General features: G+C 42.9%; 2 protein-coding genes across 2 annotated transcripts; both read right to left on the reverse strand.

The window, feature by feature from the left end:
* Window positions 1-2,289: 2,289 nt before the first annotated feature.
* foxk2b (forkhead box K2b) lies at window positions 2,290-15,453 on the reverse strand. Its single transcript, XM_084570961.1, has 9 exons — window positions 14,990-15,453; window positions 8,636-8,830; window positions 7,079-7,232; window positions 6,117-6,263; window positions 5,827-6,020; window positions 5,303-5,505; window positions 4,657-4,899; window positions 4,068-4,268; window positions 2,290-3,858 (listed from the first exon to the last, which is right to left on the reverse strand). The coding sequence occupies exons 1-9, from the start codon at window positions 15,280-15,282 to the stop codon at window positions 3,659-3,661; spliced, it is 1,830 nt and encodes a 609-aa protein (XP_084427087.1). The 5' UTR covers window positions 15,283-15,453; the 3' UTR covers window positions 2,290-3,658.
* A 4,603-nt stretch (window positions 15,454-20,056) lies between these two features.
* tmem238l (transmembrane protein 238 like) lies at window positions 20,057-22,083 on the reverse strand. The gene has a single exon (XM_084570380.1). The coding sequence runs from the start codon at window positions 21,679-21,681 to the stop codon at window positions 21,205-21,207; it is 477 nt and encodes a 158-aa protein (XP_084426506.1). The 5' UTR covers window positions 21,682-22,083; the 3' UTR covers window positions 20,057-21,204.
* Between the last annotated feature and the right edge of the window lie 1,505 nt (window positions 22,084-23,588).

Consider the following 23,588-nt stretch of genomic DNA (forward strand, 5'->3'; position numbering starts at 1 on the left):
TTTTTCCCCTGTGTTTTAAATGCTGCTCTGTCCCTCATGCTGTTTTAGTCAGCCTCTCCTGTGTGAGCTGAATATCTACAGACTGCGTGATGTGCAGTGTGTGTGTGGAGAGGAGACTTGTCTGTGTGGAGCTTCAGCCATGAGCTCACCAATCTCGTTACAGCCATTACATAACTTTGTTATTTTGAAGAGTTTGTAATGCGCGCCTTCCAGAGTCTAGTGTAAGTGCGGAAACAATGCAAACTGTTTTAAATCATTTGCAATACGTTTTTCTGCATATCTTTGTGTTATTCATGGATTATTTGATGGGAGGCAGGCAAAATATGCAGAGATAAACCGAGACATCTCCTGTCAAAAAACATCAATTCTGCATTACACAAGTCAATAATCCAATCAAATGGTCTGCACTTATGTAGAACATTTTACAGTGTTTCTCATTCACACACCAGTGGAGGTGGAGCAGCCATGTAAGATGGCCACCTGCCATTGAGAGCACGTGGAGGGGCCAGGAATCAAACCACTAACCCGTTCACCTGAGCCTTAGCCACCCTCAACTAATTAATTGGCACAGCCTTCAAGTCTTGGCAGTAGAACGGTTCGACAGTCTGCCTTCTAACAGAGTCCACTGAGAAACAACTGACTACAAATCAAATTGTGGGACTTCTTGTTGCCAAGAAGTTTCCCTGATTTGCTGTCTCTCTCTTTTTTCCTTACATCATAACTTTGATTTTGCGCCATTCTTCTTTTTTAACAGACAACTTTTTTTCTTTCTGATCTCACAAAGCAACAATAAATGACGCACAGCGCACATCTGCCCCCAGCTTCTCCATCTGTGCACCTGAGAGCGTAAATAGTGCCACACACTTGTTAATGAGAGCTCCCAACCTGTTTCTGTGTCAGCAAAAGATGCTTTCACCTGCAAGTGCAAAACTTTTCTGTCAGCTCTGAGAACTTTGCATAATTTCTGGTGCAAAAAAATTCATCTGTAGCTGACGAAATCAAACTCCTATAGCGTCTCAGGCTATTCATGTAATATTGTTTTTGACTCTGGCCGCATATTTTCTTGCTGCTGAATGAATTTTAAACCAATCCCTGATCCCGTCATAAGGTATGATGGAGGACATCAACTTCAGTGGTATGTTTGAGCAAACTGCTCAAGTGAGGAAACACCTTCGACCCAGCAGCTTTATTTAGCTCCTCCGGCTCAAAGCAGGAATGTCGGATCTCTGCGGGGTGCAGACTGGATAATTGTTTCACTGCAGTCTGGAAGTCGGTTAAACCGAAAACACATCAGTGCTGAGAAACGCTCGAAGCAGCTGGGAGGAGAGCGTTCACAAGTTGTGGTTTCCTTTTTTTGTTGTTCATGTTGGTCATGTTTCACCATGTGTTTCAGGCTTCTTTTAGGAGCAACAGTGGGTTTTATGTTATAATGTAATCACTTTATCAATAGCATTTAAAGCAAACAGATCTCAGTGTTTGCTCAGCATTATTATTTTTTTATTTTTATTTTTTTTTATTTTTATTTTTTTAAAAGGTGGAGACTCTTCAGTTCATTCTAGACACTGGAAGAGTGAACTCAGACGGAGTACAGATTACTTTGTCTGAGGTGCACATTTATTAGATGTTCTTTTCATTTTGTTGGTCAGATTTTTGCCTCCATTGCTGAGTGATCCTGAAACAGCCTCCTGCAACATCTTCAAACATCGCCTTATCTCCTGCATTTCCATTTTCTTGTTCTCGTGTTTTAATGTTAATAATGCTTTCTTAAGTCTGCTCACTAAAATAATTCCACCAAGGATGTGTTCTAGAACACCTATATGTGAAATAAACATAAGGAACTTTGACTTTACTATTGCAGAGCTCAGATTTCTAAGCCTTGTAGGACGTTGTTGGCCATTTGTGCACTGTTTCTTTAGCGTATAAATAAACTGGACATAATATTTAGACCACCTGCAGAGTCTTGTGTTTGTAAGGTGGAGCCTCCGTGCACTTGTTTGTCCAGTACATCAACAGGATTCAGTCTGCTGACTGGACCGGTTCCTAAAAACAGTCCCAAACTTTAATCATCTGTAACTGTTAAAATCCTTTGTACACATTAAGAGGAGCTCATGTCTCCACCTGAACTCTCATGTACCATTAGTTTAAAGACATCTTGCTCTAAAGGACAAAGTAAACAGATTTTCTAACCACCTGAGAAGCTTAAAGATGCTCCTGTGCTGCCCCCCAGTGGAGACGAGTGGAACTGCAACGAGACAAATCTAAACATCAAAGCAACAGGATGCGAGAAAAGGACTTTAAATTAATTTATTAAAAAAGCATTTCTCCACTGAAGCAGAACAAACATCAATTTTTTTCTTCTTTTACTATTGTTTGGAACGTGTACAATCAGAAAAAAAACAAAAAAAAAACAAAAAAACAAAAAAAGAACAGGCTCTCCAAGTCGCCAGAACAGAGCAAAATAATCAAGCGGAGGAGAAGGCAGGGGGGGATCTGCCAACACCACAACATCAACACAGCCGGAGGAGGAGGAAGAGGAGGAAGAGGGTGTGAGGGGAACGAAAAGAAGGAGGGAAATGAAAACACAAACATTGAATCAAGTGCAGGTCTGGTTTGGACAAAGCAGGTCTTTTTTTTTTCTCCTCTGTTCATTTTACAGTTAACGACTTCTCCGTTGTCAGATACATGCAAGGTCAACATCTGGAACTACACATGGAGATTTGCTTATATCGGTTATCTGTGCAAGTATTAAAATATGTAGGTATAACGAAGCGGTTCCATACGGATATGTCAGAAGGAGGGGAGAAGAAACGAGGAAAAACAAAACAAACAAAAAAGATAAACGATCACACCGTTTCACCGAACAGAAGGAGGAGTTCACGTAAAGAGTGATTTCCAACTTAGCTACCGAAATGTTGTGTCGTTTTGTACGCTTCCTTTTAGTTAAATTATTACTCATCTAGTGAAATTACATTTTAAAAAATCCTATGCTCCACATTCCGGACAACAAAATACTGCATATCTACGTACAGCTGTGGTTAAAGGAAGGTCAGTTTTGTGAGAGGCTAGCTGCCAGAGTTTCGGGAATATTGGCTCCGAGTTGATCCCTTTCTGAATGCTGCTCTTTTTCTTCTTTGTTTACAAAAAAAAAAAAAAAAAAAAAAAATTACCCATTCAATGCTTGTGATATTTGCCGCTCGGTTGGTCACGTTGTCTGCTGGAGTCTCCTATCTGCTCTGAGGTAGATGCGACAGAAAGGTGGCGTCCAGCCCGAGCCGAGTCAGGGCCTCTCCCCAGTCAGCTCTTAAGGGTTAATTGTTGTTAAGGCTTCCTGTGGTCTTGTTTTAGTTACTCCCCTGTTTCAGCGGTTCACAGTTACACCTTCGAGTTTATCTTTGTCCCATTTCTTTATTTTGTTCTCAGCCCTCATTCTGGTCCTTAAAGGGGCTGGACATTATATATATTTTTTTTTCTGTTGCTGCTCTAGAACAGATCACCAAACTGAAAATGAAAAGAATCCTCTCCGTTTGGCACCTCAGTGGTAGAAGGAGGAGAAACGAAACAAACGACGGGGGGACGAGAGAGAGAAGCGGTGGATGGGAGGAGTAGGTGGTGGTGGTGGTGGTGGTGGGGGATGGTGTGGTGTGTGGGGTTGAACAGACTAATTGAGGTGGCCGCCTTGGTCGTTAGCCGCTGGCGAGTCCGAGTCCGCGGCGGCGCCCGTCTCGTCCTCTGATTTGATGCGCTTGGCGTCCGGCTGTTCGCTGGCCAGCTGGTCTCCGTTCTGCCGTTTGGTGGGGAGGGAGGCCGAGGCCGAGGCGTGAGCCGCCAGCAGGTGGAGCGGGCTCGCTACAGCTGGAGCTGAAGGGAGGAAACGGGATGTTCATGTGGTTAATGCTTGAATTCTGGTTAACTGGGGTAATTGTGGTTTACAGATAGCGCTCTCTGAAGACTGTCAGATATTATATGCAGAAATGTGACATTTTATTGCTTTACATTCTTAAACAGCGAATATGTTGAAGCATCAAACAGCTTCAAGCCAAGTCATAAACTATTCCTGTGCGTCTTACCTGAGCTGGTGGGTCCCTGGATGGCAGTGGTGATGCTGTGGGTGCCATTCTGTGTGATGGCTTTAATGGGCAGCTGGTGTTGACCCATGGGGGTTTGCTGCACTATGGTAACAGTCTGCAGGGGCGTGGCTGACTGGGAAGTCTGAATGATGCGACTGGAGGCTCCTATAGAGGTGATGGTGGGAACCGTCTCTACTTTAACTGGACAGGAACACACAAACAGAGGCTTTAGTGCTGGAAACTGGACAGTGTAAGAACAGATGCTGATGTAGTCTCAACTAAACTGGTCTGATGCTGCAGAGATACTCTTAACTGTTTATTATTATGCATCTGATGCCAAATATAGTGCACAGACTGTGGCTCTCGTTGTGTTTTTATTAAAAAATAATTTCTTCTGTTTTAGGTAAACTAAACTGATAACAGTTAAACCATAAACAATGTTCCATAGATAAAAAATAAATGAGCAAAAAAGTTATAAGGCCCAGTGTTAGAGAAGTTCTCTGTTGGTGGGGAACTCATCAAAACCACCAAGGTTTCATTAGATGAATGACTCAGTCAGTGAGCTCTGACGTGTTTCCTCCCGCCTTACCTTTGACCTCCGTGTGCTCTCCGTTCTCCTGCGTCTCGCTCTTGATGATGGTGGCCGGCTGGGCGATGACGGCGGAGCTGAGGGACCCCGCCGGGATCTGCTGCAGGACGTGGACAGTCTGGACAGCGGGCTGGGAGGCGCTGGTGCTCACTGGGGAGGCCATGGTGTAAGTCACTGGCTTGATGGTTTGAGGTAACTGACGCGGGACTGCGATGAGTACCGGCTGGTTGTTGACAGGCGAGCCTGGGACAGGGAAAGCAGAGGAGTGCATTCATGAGACCAGATGATTTACATAGAGAGGAACATCATCTCAGAGGTTCAACGTGTGCACAGGAAAGACCTTTTTCAACAGTGGAGGGATGATCAATTGCAGGTGCAGAACAAACAGACCAGAGAGCTATGTGTATTTATAGATGTCAGCTAACGTTTTTAAAATCTCAAGATTTAATATGCAACACTGCTGATGAAACATCTGGCCAAAAACAGATGTTTTCAACAGGACTTGTAATTGTTGTAATTGCAAACAATTAATGGTGTCCAACAAACAATATAAGTAGTAAAAATAGCCAGAAAAATCTCTGGGAAGTTCAGTAAAAGCTATTTGCATCTCTAAGAGCGTGACATCAGAAAGTGAACCCCTCGTTACCTGGTGTGTTTTGTGCAAAGCGTGCTTCCTGGATCACGGCCAGTTTGGGCTGGACCGCTGTGGTGGACACCGGGGTGGGAGCAGAGGACGTCTCCAGCTCCAGAGGAACCGGGGAGCCCTCTCGTGATAAACTGTCGGGGGTCTGGACGCCGCTCGAGTGAGCCGAAAGCACCCCCGAGTGATTGGGAGACGCAGGGGCACTCCTGAGGGTGAGAGGGGTAGAAGTATTGATTATGTCAACAGCAGTAAAAGCTTTGGGTGGGTGGTTTGTTAAAGCTTGTGGCTTTGATCCACTGCTTTTTCACAGTATATCCATTAATATGCAGTAGCAACAATAAAAACAAGTAAAAAAGTAAATGACTAAACCACAGAAAGAACATTTAAACGGAACTCCCATCACATTTTCTACATTCTACATATTTGAGTACTTTATTTGTTTCTAGGCCACAACATCTGCAGAACTGTTAATATTTGCAGCTATCAAATCAGGTGCTTTGTTTTACGACGCAGAGTGTGCGACAGACCTGGAGGAGAGGGGTCCGTGCGGGGTCCTGAAGCAGGGGACGCCCCGCGGCCTTCGTTTCCTGAAGGCCTGCTCAATGAGTTTGCCCTCTGAGGACGGGTCTATCCTCCAAAACGAGCCTTTGCCTGGTTCCTCCTGCGACCGCGCCACTTTGATGAAATAACGGTTGAGTGACAGGTTGTGACGGATTGAGTTCTGTCGAAAAGGAAAGTGATGTTGGAGTAAAAAATTAGCGGTTAGCTGATTACTGAATACATTTTTATTTTTTTGATGTTCTGCAGTCAAACAAACCTGCCAGCCCTTGTCTGCTGTCCGGTAATAAGGGTAGTTCTTTGTGATGTGATTGTAGATTCCATTTAGTGTGAGCTGCTTGTCTTGAGCCAGCGTAATGGCCTGGACTATCAGCTGTGCATAGGAGTACGGAGGTTTGGAGTCATCCTGTGGAGTAAATCACAGAAAAACATCTCTGAAATACAGACTACTTCTCCTCTCCCTTTGACACCCTGTTATTATGAAGCAGCACAGATTGGCTGAGCTGGTAAACACAACAAAGTCTCTTCTTTGATACCGTTTTCTCCACAGGAACGCGAGACACGATGTTCGCCGTTTTAGGCATCATAATCAGAAATTTATAATAACCACGAACTGTTGTCGTGTCATGGTAGATGTTATAAAACACACCAGAGGATAGGAAACGCTGAACTATCTACTGCATTATGTTTTTACTTAAAAAGAAATGCGGGACTGAAATGTAGCTCCTGTTAGCGTGTGGGCGTTTGTTGGATGCTTTGAACAAAAAGAGATTTCAGATGAAAAACAAAAGAGAATCAACTGGCAAATATTTCCAAGCAAATATAAGATGCTTTCAGCTCCTTAAAATATATCGTAAGGTCTGAATACCACCTACGGCTCTGAGAAATGGTTTTATTTTGTCCACAGACAACTTGCAGACTTAATCCTTATAAATAAAATCTTGAGATCCTGACAAGAAGAGAACAGTGTCTAAGTTTACATGGACACTTATACTCCACTAATAAACAGAATAAATATGCCTCAATAAAAGCGGATTGCTCAGATCAGATAGAGGAGATATGATAATCTGTTCAATAAGAACAGATTAGCTGTCAATGTAGAGAATGACTTCAAACGGGTTGAAGAACTAAGCCGGTGACGCTGGCCATCAGACTCAACATCACACTGCAAACACTTGAAGCGTCGACCAGAGAGTGGCGTGACTGGGTTTAAGCTCTCACCTTGGGACTGTCCCCTCCAGAGGCCTCTTTGTCGTTCTCAGGCTGGGAGTTGTCGTTCATAAGCTGCAGCTCTGCAGAGGTGACCATGCGACCACCCATCCTGTAGCCCGAAGAGCCAGCACCCCGCGGGCTGGAGGGGCAAGAATTAGCAGCACTGGAGGAGAAACAAAAGAACAAAAGGTGGTTTATGATCGAACTTCTTTAGTATGTAAACCTATGTCCTGAAGCTCGGTTTGTCTGCAGTCTGTGCTGCAGTCATGCACTTCATTTATGCAAATTTCTCTACCTCTGAGATAGTCTGGAAATACCGCAATCAGTTTAGAGCCACAATTAAGCCTAAAGCAACGATGCTTTTAAATATTAATCAAGTCTAATTATCCAGCAAACAGTCTGAATAACGCAGGGCTTAATGTAAAGGATGATTTCCATATTGAATGCGTGTTTCAGTCCTCGGGGGATCTGGAGATGTTGGCAAACCAAACAAAGAAGCAGCCGCAGTACGACACCTGCTGCCTCCAGCATTACTTCAAACATGTATTTACCAACAGTTTATTTAACCTTTGCACAGGACGCGTATGTCAGAAGAAGACAGTTGTTGTATTTTTTCCCCACCATCTGGTTGAGATCAGGGGTTGAGAGGATATAAGAGTCTGAGATGGAGCCGCCTCCCTCTCTGAGCCCCGCAGTTGAGGGACTAAGCCTAAGCTGATCACCATATAGAGGCCACGTCAAGGTCAGCTGACACCTCAAGGTCAACTGGAGGCGGTTTAGGACTGTTCTTAACGCTGACCCTGGATCAGATAACAGTGTCGTACTACAATAAAGCAGGAATAAGCTGAAGGGATTCGGTTATTTACAAGATTAAACTTTATATATACACTTCATGTGTATAAGATACAATGTATGTGACTTTGTCCTGGACTTATTTCCATCATTGTGCGTTAGGTTTGAGCAAAAACGGCTGCAGTTTGGGAAAATACTAGGTGTGGGTTTGACAGTTTCAACCGTGTGTTACAAACATCAGAAAGCTCTGAATCAAATGTTCACACCAGTTCAAGCAGGAGGCTAGTTTGGCTGCAACATCACAAGGTGACTTCGCTTCTGGGTTTCAACTGTTCAGTCACAACAGCAATCGTGTAGGTTGAATTCAGGGCTGATCAACTACACCCTCATTTTGGAGTTTTACTGTCCTGGAAGATTATAGATAAAATTGCTGATCATTTTCTCCAGAAAACGAGAATGAGGAAACAGAGCTATCTTGTTGTCTCGACAACAAATTATTGAACTCGTAACCTCTAACTCAAGATAAGGCCATTAAAAATATCACTGCAAATACATGTCTTTTTTTAGCTTCTGTAAAAACTGCATCAAACCTGGTGAACGTTTACAACTAATCCCCAGAAAGTAAAGAATTGTTTTAAAATGATCAATGACTGAGCAACTTGACTTATTTTACTATCATCAGAGCAGCAGATGAATGTTTGATCCATAGCAACTACTTCTCCTGGCAGTCAAACATAAAAAAAAAAGGCAAACTACATTTTCAGTAATGAGTACCTAATGGTGCCAGTAGGCGATGGCAGGGGGCTCATTAGGTGAGCGATGTTGTCTGGAATGTTGATGGTCAGGGGGGAGATCTGGGGCTGTACTGGTTTCACTGGGGACTCCGGCGCCTCTCGCTTCACTTTCTTCCCACTGGACAGGGCTGTGAACGTGATCTTGATGTTTGTGCTGGGGAACCTGAAAGTGCACCTGCAAGAGAAAAAAAAATCTAAATTTAATAACTCTCACGGCTGGAACGCTCACTCATCAATACGGACAACATTTCAAACGTGACGATTTCCAGCTTTTCTGTGGACTGTTGATGAACAAAATCTCTAGGATACTGGACTTTTTGTGCCATTTTCTAGGCATTTTATAGACAACATAGGATGTTTAATTGTGAAAATAACAATCTCAAGCAGGTATATAAAGACCTACATGAAATAAGCAAGGCACCGCAGAGCTTATTTCAGTCTTGTGTTAAATCCAACACCCTCTGAGGCATCCCACATTTCCTAAATGACTTTCAACAAATAGGGTAAGGACTTGTTCCATTTTCCTTTAAATGCCTTTTTGTCACATTAAATGAGGCTGTGTTCAACATAAATATGTGTCTCTGCTTTTATATGTCCCGTTTCTCCTTGGTAATCTGGTTATCGTTGTTCTCTTACTAATTAACACAAAACTGATAAAACCAGCGTGGCATGTTTGTGATCATCGTGACATCAAACCATCTGAGGAGCAACGTGTTAGTTTTTAGATTTCACAAAATTCGATGGCGAAATCATTGATTAACCTGAAGCCGTTGGTTGACTTCTAAAACGCACCCCACCAATTTTACACAAAAGGCAAGCTTGCTTGTTCGACAAAAAAAAAACTGTTAAAAGCTGAATATATGAGGTTTAAAAGCTGCTAGCAGGGAGTGTTTAACCAAAGACTACATCAGATCTAAAAGTTTACGATCACTCAATCTTGGCTGTTTTGATCTTGACCATTTTTATGATGGTGTAACGCCTTAAGGCAACAATTCAGTGTCAGGTTAGTTCAGGATATGCCCGCATGGACTTTCTCCCAGCCAGTTAAATAACCTTTGTTTAATACGACAGCCCTTTTTACCAATTTGAGTAAGCATTAGTCTCGGAGACATATGCTAAGTGCAAATAACTGCAGTTCCTGCATTTTTTGCTTAACGAGCCAGGAGTAAAGCGGTCCCAAGATGGCATGGGCTGGCCCCGCAAAAAACATTGGCAGGCCCGAAAACTGCGCTGAAAATTATGGGTGACGTCACAGATCTATCTACATACACAATAAAAGATGCGATCGGACACACAAACTATTGATAATTGCTATTTACGATAGCTGCTAAATGTCCTCCTTCACCTCTTCATTTGATACCCTGAGGAAAAGATACCAACAGAAGCTGAAGTCGTAATTTAAATATTCTATATTAACAGGCTTGTCGTTGGTTAAGAACAGACGTTTAAATCAGAGGGATGAAGGGAAGCAGTTAAAGGCAGTCTGCCACATTCACAGATGAACTGAATAGAAAGAGCCCTTCTAAATCACTGTTAGGATCAGGCTGCCTGGCACCCAGGAGACGGCGCAGGCACAAACACATTGTTTTTCTCTTAGCTGAAGGCTGCCAGGCACAGCAGTTTCTTTTCGCCAGGCCCTCACAGAGCTGGCATCTGCTGATAGAACTGTATCCCCGACACCTACATCTCAAATTAGCTTTGCCGCTCACAGGAGGAGACTGAAACACTTCCTGGAGCCAGACTGGTGAAGGGAGACACTTTCATTATGCATGTACCCTTTCAGGAAGGGCTTGGTCTTCTCTGTGGATCTGATAAAAGTTACAGAAGATCCTTAAATAACATCAGACAATTTTAACATCCAGCAACTGACAGAGTGGGGACAGTGAAGTCTAAATATATATATTTAAATTCTTCGGTTCTTTTCTGTTCTTCCCTGCCTAGAAGTATTTGCACCACACAGAATTGTCTACATTTCTGCATAAAAATGACTCCAAGCATCTGCGGATTTTCACACAAGCCATGACCGAAGACAAAAAGAAACCAATTGAAAAAGTGAAGATGTTGGTGGGTTTCCTCACTTGAACTGCCTGCTTAAGGTCCTTCCACAACATTTCTATTGGGTTGAGGTCAGGACTTTGACTCGGCCATTTTAAAGCATTAATTTTGTGCCATTCTTTTGTGGAACGACTTGTGTGCTTGGGATTGTTTCTCTTAAGGTTAGCCTCACGGACGGATATCCTGACAGTCTCTTTTAGAATTCGCTGAAATTATCCAGAATTCTTCGGTCCATCAATGCTGACAAGTTTGCCATGTTTCACAGACGGGATGAGGTTCTGATGCAGGAATGCAGGGTTGTTTAGTCTCCAAACATGAGCCTCTCATTAAAGCCAAACTATTCTACTTTGGTCTCATTTGTCCACGAAACATTTTCCCCAACTGTCTTCTGGCGTATCCACATGATGTTTAGCAAACTGCACACAGGCAGGAAAGTTCTTTTTGGAGATAAGTGGCTTTGTCCTTGCCACTCTGCCATGCACACCGTGGTTGTTCAGTGTTCTCCTGATGGCAAATTCATAAACATTAACATTAGGCAACATGAGAGAGGCTTGCTTTTGGAGTAATCTTTGATGGTCGACCACTGTTGTGGAGGCTAACAGTCGTCTTAAATCTCCTCCATGTGCTCACAATCTGTCTGGTTGTTGATTTGTTGATTCCAAACTCTTTTTGTAATCTCTGAAGTTGAAGAAGTATCAAAAAAAGCCTTTAATTTAACATGGCAAGGACTGATTAAAAGCACATGAGCCTACACGTTGCGGCCATCTTGGCCTTCATCAGGGCATAGACACAGGAAGTCACCCATCGCAGAAGAGCACCTAAGCTACAAACTTTTTGAAGTCTCCTGAGCGCCCTCAGCCCCTTTGTGTCTTCTTTTTGTAATCTTTTCCAACCTGATGCTCGACAACATCTCTTTCCAGCTCCTTAAAGAGCTCCATTGCCCGTTCTATCACACACTTCCACAATGTGAAGATCAGACTTCTTTTTCTCCAAACAAACAGGGCACTGAACAACAACCTGAGTCTCAGCACATTAACTGGCATCATTTCTGAACAGACGGACTCTAGTCTGGCTTTGATATTAACTTACTTTTGCACCTCAACAATGTGTAATTTTGGCTCAATTTACTGAAGAAGAAAAAAACAAACACCAAAGTATAATATTTCCATTTCATTTGTTTAATTTGGTTCCATTTGTCTGCTCTCACAACTTGTATGAAAATCCGCTGATGTTTTGAGTCAATTTTATGCAGAAATGTAGAAAATTCTGCTGGGTGCAAATACTTTAAAGCATTGCAAATAGCATTTTGATGTAGAGATGTCAAAATCTAGCTATTTCTGAAGCACAAATACAGAACTGTCACTGGTTCTTTTTGAATACTTATTTCATTAGTTTCGCATGTTTGAGAAAAGGGGATGTGCAGGTTTGTCGATATTGGAAGTACAAATCTGAGAAACACCAATGCAAATGTTTGCTTGTGGCTCACTATCACAAGTATTTTTCTTTCTATAAAGAATGGCTGAGCATCATTTCCAAATGTTGTGAAATAGTGTCAGTGTAATTAAACTGATAAAACTATACAATAATCTGTACTTTAGCCATAAACAAACACAAATCTGTATAAAGTTGGGAAAGCTTTCTGACTCGAATCAGATCATGCACAGTTACAGTCAACATAGTTTCAACACATCACTTTCAATTCATATTTTCTGGACTCAGCACTCTCACCCTCCTACTCTTTCCCCCCACCCCACCCTTATTAACGCTATTTTTCTGCTGCATGAACAATGAGGCCAAAACTCTGCAAATGCACAGTTGCTACGCTGCTAAGCTGCGAGGACGGCAACAAACAAAGCTTGTTCAACTGAAAGCTTTCACTTGATTCTCACCCCCACCCACCCGGCAAAAAAGAATGTAAACAAAAGAAGACAGGAAGAGCACCCGCTTGGAGCGAATTTGTGGGTGTGGGAGAGGACAGGCAGAGGAGAGGGGAAGGGGAAGGGAGGGCTGTTGCTTTCTGTTGGCCCCGTTTACATCACCAAAGAGGAATCCCTGGAATACAACCGAACCGTCCCCTGAGCCATCGCTCTGCCAGTTCTCTCATGCTGCCAGTCTTCAGCATGGACACTGAGAGTAGTTCAATGGCCTTCTCTAGCATGAGGACTACAGTAAAGCATGTGAGCCCATGCTAGGTGGTGTGCATGCAATGAAGACTGATTAAAAGCTCCTTGTTGGCAGTCTGTCTAATCAATACAAGAATCTGAAACCACTGTTCTCTCCTTGCTCCCTCGTGGAGCCGACATAATGAAATGCATTTGTACGGCGTGGCTAAATAAGTGCAGAAACTGACACAGCAGCTGCAGAACATATTCTGGATACATGTGCAAAGGGCCAATTTGGAAATTGCATCAAGTCAAAACAAGTCGACTCACTATTTGTGCAGTGTAAAAAAAAAAAAAAGTGGCTTTGTATTGCACAATAGCTGAGAGCAGTGTGCAAAGTCTGACCAATGTTGGCAGAAGCTGGTATGTTTGTCTACATTACAGGGCACGGCTGTGAATAAACTGCAACCACTCTTTGGCATGCTGAGATCCAAACAAATCTGTCTGGGCAAAATGTAAACAAGATGCTTTACTTTATAGTTTGTCAGACATGGATGTCCTGTAGCTTTCTGGACAAGTTTTTAACTCCTTCCTTCAGAAGAATTTGATAATCTTTTACATATTTTTAAAACTACATAGTTAAGTTTAGTTTCTATTAAACGAGAGGTAATTACAAGTCTAAAACTTTCACTCCCATCTTAGATACAGTGATTCAATTAATTAACTGCTGTGCTTGTTTATTACGCTCACAAAACTTAAAATACAATAAAATAAGCCATATAGTTTTATAGGTTTATTAAATGTAAGGACTTCGTGAAAACCATCTGTCACAATTTCAATGAAGACAGTGCACTTTTATGGCAATTTAAAAACAACAAATCCTATTATAAGTGGTTAAAATTACGCTTATTTTAAATGTTGGTCTATAAAATAGCATGAAAACAGTTCAACAGTTCACTGTCTCACAAGGACCATGATCATGTCTTCAATTTGCTTTTTTTGCCACAAACCCAAAGGAACTTAAAATACCTAGATAAAAAAAATTATCCACTGAATGATGCATCAAAGGAGGTATGACAGTGGTGTTATATAGAAACCTATTTTAAGTGTGTGTCCAGACCTGCAAATCTGATTTGAATTAAGATGAAAACAAGGGGCCAAATTGTAGCATGTGTTTTTCCATAAACCTATAATAGCAGAGATGACTGGTGTGTTTCACGTAAAAAAACAAACTGTTAATACATTTCTTGTCTTTTTTGGCTTTAAAGACCACATGATGATTACAGGAGGATATGAGAATGAAACTGTAATGAAATTAACAAAGTTGATCAGAATTGGACTTTTTTTTTTTTTTTAAACAGGACTTTTACTCTTGATTGAAAGTAAAGTGAAAGTCTACAGATCCCTGTGTGTGACAGGTCTGTTAAGTAGCGCATTTCACAACAGCACTTTATCAACAATCCCAAAAATTAAACAATGGAATGCTGCAGGCTGCAACATGCAACTCAGATACTCAACCGAACTCTGACAAAAAAAACTAAAAACACTAGCTCTACCAGAGCACAACTTCTTGTTAGTAGTAAATAAAAGCTAATCATTGATGGAGTACCCTAGCTGGCATGAGTATTATTTGATTAGAGGTCAAAGGTGCCGCAGGTTATCCTGCTGTGAGGCGGCAGGGCGGGGACGGGCTGGTTTGTTTACGTTTAGGGGTCGAGAATTGCTCCATTCACAACTACAGGGGAGCAACAGCTAACTGCTAGCTGACATGGTGGCATGGCCATAATGTGGACTGTTTACAGTATCACGAGAACACATTCTTGACTCCTAGGCTGCCCACGTGATTTGAAAAGCTACCACTTGTCAATATCAACAATAGCGTCCACATAGTTATGAGGCTATTTTAGCTAGCTAGCTCCACATTAGAAAGCAGCTAAATGCTAAGTTAACCACTGGGTGGAATGTGTAATGAAGGCAGGCGGCTAATTAACACAGTTGCTAACAAGAATGTCAACAAAGAAAATGGCTTTGGGGACAGGATGCGGACTTCTTGCTAACATGCTACAACACGTGGTCCTCTCGACCTTGCTAGCCGATATAAATGCCCAGTGTTGTTAACTTTAGCTGACCGGCTACTGGAGCTAGCGTCCACATGTTCGCCAAGAGGGGAAACTTACATTCGTGGTAGCTGCAGAGGAGGGGCGCCCCGTCTGAGGAACACTCCGTCTACAAACACCCCGTTTTTACCGAGGCACCTCAGGTAGAAATCACCGCTGCCGGTGCCGTCGTCGCTGGCGGTGAATATCTCCAGATGCCTCCGCGAGATGAAGCTGGAGTGGCCCATGCTCACGTCCACGGAGCCCTGAGACGAGTTCCGGCCGATGGTCACCGAGCGCTTTTTCATCATGTATTCGAATTCACGGCCCTCGAGCCGGGCAACCGGGCCAGACGATCCGCTCACCACAGCCATGCTTGGGGGGGGAAGTCTCTATCCGCTAGATACCGGGACAACTAAAACACCGGGGTATGAACGCCCGACTGAGGCCCTACAGAGGCGTATAAATGAAGCGAATCTACAAGGGGGGCATCAAATTCAAAACAGGAATCTAGAGGGGAACATGCGAGGCCAGGGACAGCGGCTCCGACCCACCGCCGAGAGAAAGGGTAGCGGAGAGGTCCAACCAAACAGAGCAAGAGGCGGATATGACTTCACCGACAACCCTCTCAACCAATCAGAATCCAGGGCGCTGATGACGCGACACAGCTCCAACTAATCACAGGTGAGAATTAATCCGAGGACAGATTCAAGGTCGGTTGGCGTGTAGCAATACGCGCATATGCTGTTTGGGGAGAAGGAAAAGGCGGAGTTTGTTGGAGGAAAGGAGCGGATCGACCAGTTTACACGTGCAGTCACTCCCACTAATAACCACAGCTAAAGATAAATAAAAATCCACGATTTTGCGTCCATAATATTGACTAATCCGAACAGAGAATACGATATTGAGGGGTGTTGAGTGGTTTAGCTGTGCTTAGTCTGCACGACGATGGAAGCGTAAATCCACGGTGCACGATGGTGTTCCTCCTCCACTATATAATCCATGCCTGGATTTGCACGTCGCTCCCTTTGCAGCATCTTGTTACTTTGTAATGATGAGGTTAGCTGTGTTTTAAATTAATATTGCTACGGTGTGCGATCAGTAAAAATAAACACTGTTGCCTTGATGGAGCAGCCTCATCCCGGCCCTGCTGTGGCTGCAGGTTTGTAATGCTCATCTGTTTGCAGGCCTTGTTATCACCAGGGTGAATGACCCTGCCATCTGTAGGCCACTTGTTTGTAAACACTGTCTGTGGGGAAGTGGTTTGGGTGCGCGTGCACATGTGCGCGCCCCCACCCCCACCCAGGGGTCGATAACACCTCTGACCAGGTGTAAAGTAAATGATCAGGCGCTAACAGACTGTTTTCAGTGTGCAAAACCAGCTGGGGCAGTTTAATACACAAACCATTTGAAGTTTGTGTCCACAGTTGCAAAGAAGACACAAATAATCACGAATAATGTGTTGAACAATTTACACTTTATGTCTGCAGTACGAGAGAGGATATAATAGTTTTTTTTGGGTACTTTGTGGCACAAAACCCGTTAAAATCTTCAGGTAGTCCAGAAAATTTAATGGGATGATGTAGTTTTGGAGGATGTAGTGTGTGGTTCACCCTAGCACACTGACTATAATGCTAATGTTTTATTTTAAACTAATGCTGAATACCATACCCTACATGAAGCAAAGATTTAGTGCAGGACTGTTATATTAGAATGCATTAATTTTCACTAGCGTACCTAATGAACTGGCAAATGAGTGTTGGTTGTGGTGGGTATTTTGTCTTTTCTATTTTCTAAGATTTCAAGTCAATAAATTGAGGAAATAATCAACATAGCACTCTAAATCTCTGAAGCAATCGTTAGAAGTGCTGGTTGCAGACCGAGATCTTTTCTGTCTGCACCTTTTGGAGGAAATAAAGATGTAAAAAAAAATAATAAAAAATTTGACTTGCTTTGACTCTTGAGAAAATGGTCCTCGTGTTATGAAAGAAACACTTTGTGCCTCTTTCCTCATCCCCCTTGGTTGGTCAGTGTGTTGTACTGGTGATGGTCCTGTGACCAAAATGGGTCATCAGTGTGTTTGCACATTTTGCTACACATGGAATAAATTGATTATCTTTGCTTTTAAACAATAAAATGCAGTCAATTTGTCAGGGAGGAAAGGACTATACGCATTTAAACATGCGTATCTGTCCTGATGCATCCCTACTGCGGCCATGCCATGTCAAATCCATTGAAAATGTACACAAAAGTAACTTTTCAAACATTTTACAGTGTAGTAACTGAAAAAGATGTTGTATATCTCTAAATAAACAGGAAAATTACATCCAATAAAGGCAGATTGGGATATTAAAGAAGGTATTCCTTCAAATGCACTGCAATCCAATTTCAACAGCAACAAATACACTATGTACTCTGTCTCATATTATGGCTTTAATTATTTTTAAAGTGCAAGGTGAGACAGTGGATCCCACGAACCTTTAACCTTTTACTTCAGCCACTGGAGGGAGACATTCACCTTGCCCGGTCCTCCAAAGATGATCGCATGAAGTCATCGGCCATTTTAAGCTTTAAGGCTGGAGCAGTGGAGTAATAAACACAGCGTCATCACTTCATCACCTGCCAACACACAGATTTATCGGCCCGCACTCAAAAGCATTTATCTGATTATTAATAACGGCATGCGCTGAGAGCAGATTATCAATAAGAGCTGAGTAATGGGCCTTATCTAATGCCATATTCATACGCATTTAACTATCAGCTCCGTTGAGTCGAATCTTAAGTAACAGTCAAATATGAACATGGTTTAATATAGAGAACCACAAGTGAAACATTACAGATTTGTGTATTTATCTTCATACTTTGACTCATGAACATACTGTTTGTTCACTTGTGACTGTCAGTCCCATTTTCCCTAAACTCCAGGAAGAGTAACAACCGCTAATGGAAACAATCAACTATTAGTCAATGCTATTTTCAACCACATGATTCACTCCCTATCTGCTTAGCGTTATGCTTTGCGGATACACGGTATGTTTTATTATGTCGCGCTAATCAGCCGGTATGGAAACTGGACCCTCACTGCTGTCAGTGTAAAACCTCCCAATTTCTCATGGGAGGCGCTGTTATGCGCCGATATGTGCAGTCGTGATTAAAATTGTAATGACTTATACCATCAAGGCAACCAGGGGATCTCGACGTAACAGAGAAGGCAGCGTCCCTTGGGGCGGGAGGGGCCGAGCAGCAGGGTTTCCATCTCTTTGCAAAGAGATACAGAGAGAGAGAGACCCATTATGCCTCTCCTCCATTTCCCGTCTCAGGGGCAGGAACCAAATGGACACATTAATAACACTCTCCATGTCTGGGGCAGCTAATGGTGCCTTGAGTGCTGATTAAGCTTGGGAAGAATTGGGCGTGGAGGCAGAGTATTGGTTTCATTCTCTTTGCTGACTGTTGCACGGGTCCAGTGAGCGCATTTCCTGCCTGTAGTTGTCGTCTGCGTGTGTTTATGTTGGGTGGATCTTTTCAAAAAGCCACGGTGCCAGTTTGGCTAGTTTCTGAGGAGCAGCGTCACAAACAACACACGGCAGCCACTTTACAGCATGTTTAGTTAATCATCTGAGAAGCAACTTACATGAGTGTGCACATTAAAAATACAACTTTCAACCCACAATAAACATTGGTAGTGACATAAGTAAGGCACATCATATCATAATGCCTCTGCTTTTTAAGAGCTTAGGAATACATTGTCCACTCCATCAAAGTGCGGTAAATCACTGCCGCTGACAAGTTGGTTTCACCCTGAAGAAAGAATGGAACAGAGTGTTTTTATTTCCTTCCAGGATTTATCACTTATCCTTCACTGATGCAAAACCTCATTCGGTCCCAGAGAACCACAGGATGACAAATTGATGTGTCTGCTTCAGTTTGACCTGCCATTTTCCTCCTCGTCCTTATGCCACTGGTCTGTTGGAGTCGAGCGCCCAGGCCAGCTTTGACTCAGTCCAGCTCTCAGTGAGTCCAGCTCTGAGTGAGTCCAGCTCCGCTCACACCGAGGTCACAATATGTCGTGTTTGGGCAGGTTGAGCTCCTCCTCAGACACAGTGATGTTCCCCATGTACCAGAATATCCACAAGAACAGGCTAAGGAAGAGCAGCAAAGGCCCGGACAGCACGAAAAAGTCCCAGAAACTCAAAGGAGCGAAGATCCCCACGAAGAAGAGGACGACCCCGACGATGTCCATAATCACAGCCAGCGACAGGAGGACGGTGGTAAACTTCCTCTCCTCCATGTCTGGGCCGGGGGAGACGGACAGGTGGATGGAGTGTGAAGCTCTGACAAGAATGTCTGCGAGGCTCTCCAGAAAAGTCCTTCCCTATCTTGTGGCTCTTTGTTTTACCACCCACAGCACACCTTACATCTCTATCATAGCTCAACATTGTCAAGATTGGTATTCAAGCACCACAACGGGTTTTGCTGCTCATTAGCAGCTCAAAGCTCCACAGTCCGCCTTCATTCCTTTGCAGGGCTGACTTGTTTTGTCTGTTATGAATCTACGCACATGTATTTCTTAATCAGCCACCACCGAGCTTGTGTGTTCACAGTGATAAGCTTGCCGTAATTAATCAGGTGCCCCCCTCCCCCACCACTCCTGATCTTTTTGTTCAGTTAATGAAACCAACAGGGATTCAAGGTTGTATCTCTGCTTTGCATCTTTTATCAGCAGAAGATTAACCCCAGGAAACACACTGGTTGTACAGTTTTCACAGAGCTTGGGAGCAGCTCTCACCCAAGTGTTCCCTACATATGTTATAATTCTCAGCCCATAAATCACTGTGTAATAATGACACACGCAGTGAAGGGGCTGTCACAAAGAGGAAATGAACGCAATGGAAACTTCCCCCGCGAGCACCTTGTTTGACCAGTCGAGCTGACGCCATTTGTCTCTCCTCCCCGGCTTTGACTTACTGTCCCGCCTACTGGGACAGCAGGTGTACACAGTGGAGACGAATGAGGCTGTATTTACTTTAAGGTTGGTTTCATTAAACTGCATCGTGTTGTCAGCTGTCACGCTGACCCTCTGTCAGGAGGCCTTTCAGTCTCTTCAGAACTCATAGGGTTGTCATTTCCATAAGGTGTGCCATTAAATCTGAGGATCAACCTCTCATTTCTATAGATATACATACTTATTAGAACATCCTAGTGTGTTATAAAAAGTTACACACAATCCTCTGTTCAGGATTTTTCAGGTTTGTTTTACCAGCAGCACGTCAGCTGAGTCAAACCAGTCGGACCAGTGTTCCTGTTGCTTTTTCTGAACATCAAACAGCACACATGACTTGACTTTACAGCAGATACAAGAGGAAAAAAGGTTCAAGTAATAGACAATGGTTGACCAAACATTTCACCTTGTTAGACTGACAATGTTTCTAAGAGCTTCAGAGCAGACTGTTAAACAAGTTCCGACTCTGTTTTTTTTTTTTTTTAAACTTTATTTAGGGATTTAAAAAAATACTAAAAACTAAAAAAAAAGGACAATTTTACTGATTGTTTTATTGACTTACTTTATACTGTATATGAACATTTGTTGGGCTATAACAGCGAAGCACTGTACCCATATTTCTAGCAGCAGTTCTAAGAGCCAGTGTTTCCATGCATCAGTTGTATAATAATAAAGGATATAAGCACAATGTTATTAATTGAAATGTAGCACATAAGCATTAAATAAATGCACACAATAAAACACTTGAAATTTTACCCCCTACAGAATAAGATCATAATTCCTTCATAGTTTCAGTTTATAAATGTGTTGATTGTAATTATTGAAGTACCACAAACTAATGCAGCATGGCAAATGTGGTGGGTTTGGGGCCACCGACAGATACAGACCACCAACAAACATGATAAATTACTAAAATATAACATAAAAAAAAGTAGAATTAATTAAATGTTTTACTTGTATGTTTTATATAAAGAATGATGTAGATTCTTTTACTTTCACCTGGCCTGCTGTGCTTTACTTTGAACAGGAAATGACGGACCACATAAATAAAGAGTTTCTTGAACTTGAAAAGCAAAATGTACACATTATTGTGACAGATCCTTTTCTTCCTGAATGAATAATAATGAATGACAGAAAAGAAACTTCAGTCAGAAGGAGCTGCTGCCATTTGACTGACACACAGTCAGATCGTCATACATAGATTCAGCTCTCTGAGAAAGCATCAAGGCCATGGTGTAGTTGGTTTTGTTATTTGACAAAGCACGGGTAAGATTTGAATGTACCAGTCAAGACATCAGAGGGTGGTAACGGAGGCCACTTTCTTCTCCAAAGCAGGGGAGTCCATGGAGTTGTCATAGCCTTCATTGTGGTAGGCGGTGGATTTGCCCCATGTAACCCTGCTGGCTTTGCAAGGCGTTGTCCCCACCTGGCTCCAGTTGTCATCCTCCATGCATTTCTCGCGGTCCTCCGCCTTCAGCTTCTTGCTCAGCCTCTCGGACAGTTTCCTGGCCAGATCCACGAAGCTGTTCCTCTTCTTCAAGCCGTCATCCTCGCGCACCTGGATGTTCACCACGTACCACGTGATCCAGAGAAACAGGCTGAAGAAGATGACCAGGGAGCCCGTGTAGATCAAGAAGTCGCCGTAAAAGCGGTCGTCGATGCGCAGGTCGGCGAAGATCCCGAGGAAAAGCAGGACGATCCCGACAACGTCGAACACGATGGCCCCGAAAAATAAAAGCGCACCGCTTCCAATGCACTCGGTCGGCCCCATCGTGGAAACATTACAGCTTGTTTAAGCCTGTGTAACGGCGAGATGCTTCATCCTCTGTACCTGAGCTGAGGCTGCGCACCTGCACAGGAACGCCCCACCTTAAGGTGAAGATAAACACAGTGTTTCTACAGTGTACACACACGAATCCAACAGCAGACGTCCTGCACTGCGCAACAGGATCATCCAGCAGTCAACAATCATAGTCCACGATGCAAATAAGGGAGGGATGACAAGTCCTAAGAATTTGACTGTCAAATCACAAAGACTCGAGCATCGTGTACTAATTTAGTTGAATATGTTTATTTATGGGCATCAGGTGGAAGCAGCCATTATGTAATATTTTATATCTGAAGAGACTCGATTGTTGCACCACATATTTCATACACAGATTAGACATAACATTATGACCAGTGACAGAAGAAGCAAATAACATTGACCATCTTGATGCATGCAATGCAGGCATTCGTGCGGATGTTACTTAGACATGCACCACCTGCCTAGACCAGACCAGACCCCCCCCCCCCCCGACCCCATAGCAATGACACTCCTTGATGGCGGCAGCCATCCCCCACAGGCACACACACAGAAACAGTTTAGGAACAACTCAAAAAAAGATGAAAGACAGCTCAAGGTGTTGACCTGGCCTCCAAATTATCTAAAAGTTATCCAATCTGTGAGATGATCCACAGACGTCCCTCAACCCATAGGACCCAAAGGCCCCCCACTAACAACATCCTGTTGGCAGACACCACAGGACACCCTCAGAAGGCCCATGTCCACACTCTGATGAGTCACAGCTGACCTACACAATGTTAGGAAGGTGGTCATAATGTTATGCCCGATCTGTGTATAGTTTAATTTGATTATTGTCAATTCACAAATTTTATACTTTTATTTCGATGTGTAAAATTATTGATTTTCATAAATGGGTCATTTAGCCGTTAGAGTCCCCCCCCCCCACCCCCCACACGCAATTTGTGGATATATCAAAACAGCAAAACTATTGTAGACATTGGATCTTTAAAACATACAGGTTTTCACCAGATATCCTCCCCTAAAATGTCCTATTTAGTCGGACAAGCAGTCTAAAAGCAACAATTTAGGTGACAACCAAGAGAGTTTGGGGCATTTTTACTCAAAGAAATTCTTAATATGATAAACTGGCATGAATTAAAATATACAGACCCACTGATGACATTAGGTCAGAGCTCTGAAAATAGCTTGTAACTGTAGGCAGTGATCTCAGTTACTCTCAAACTGGAATAGAAATATAATGCAACAGGCAGTGCAGTACAGTCACCTGTTCTTATCTGAATTTTTGTATGTAGGTCTTGTGAAGCAGGAAGGAAACATGCACAAGCATTGCTGATTTGGTTAATTTAATATGTTAAAAATTCAAACATTCTACACCTGCATAAGAGGGAAGTAACTTTGTATTTGTTCTTCAAAAGTGGAAAGAAAAAGAGCCTCCAACTGGGGTCTGAATAGTCCCAACAGCGCTGGGCACTATGCAAAAACTAGGAGACGGCCTGACACCTGTCAACAGCTGTATCACAACTTTTTAGATTAGGCCTCTTCCCTTTCCTTGTGAATTTCCGGTATCAGATTTCAGTCTGAATGTACAAAGTCATTCCCATAAAGTGTTGACTGAATTAACTCTTCAGGGAAGCACACCGGCATATTAACATCTTTTAAAACAACAGGTGATTGACACACGCAGCAGATCATCATTATGCACTTCTGGTCACCTGCAGAGTTCAATAGACTAATTTTAGCTCTAGTTTTGGTCTCATGATAAAGATTATGCCGTTTGTTGCAGAAAGTATTCAGCAGTGGGTTCTTTTTTTAAATTTTATCTGGACAAAATAACGAGCTGAAAGAGGCTAAAACGCTGCAGAGTTGGGCTA

This window comes from Chelon labrosus, assembly GCF_963514085.1.
Source record: "Chelon labrosus genome assembly, chromosome: 21".
Lineage (NCBI taxonomy): Eukaryota > Metazoa > Chordata > Actinopteri > Mugiliformes > Mugilidae > Chelon > Chelon labrosus.

What these genes read in the sequence shown, in the direction of transcription:
- tmem238l (XM_084570380.1), bottom strand. Translation starts at nt 21,681, where the DNA reads ATGGGGCCGACCGAGTGCATTGGAAGCGGTGCGCTTTTATTTTTCGGG.
- foxk2b (XM_084570961.1), bottom strand. Translation starts at nt 15,282, where the DNA reads ATGGCTGTGGTGAGCGGATCGTCTGGCCCGGTTGCCCGGCTCGAGGGC. An exon ending in CTGGAGGGGACAGTCCCAAG is followed by an intron (nt 6,264 to 7,078) that starts GTGAGAGCTTAA and finishes TTTACTCCACAG; the next exon opens with GATGACTCCAAACCTCCGTA. An exon ending in AGAGCACACGGAGGTCAAAG is followed by an intron (nt 4,269 to 4,656) that starts GTAAGGCGGGAG and finishes GTTCCTGTCCAG; the next exon opens with TTAAAGTAGAGACGGTTCCC.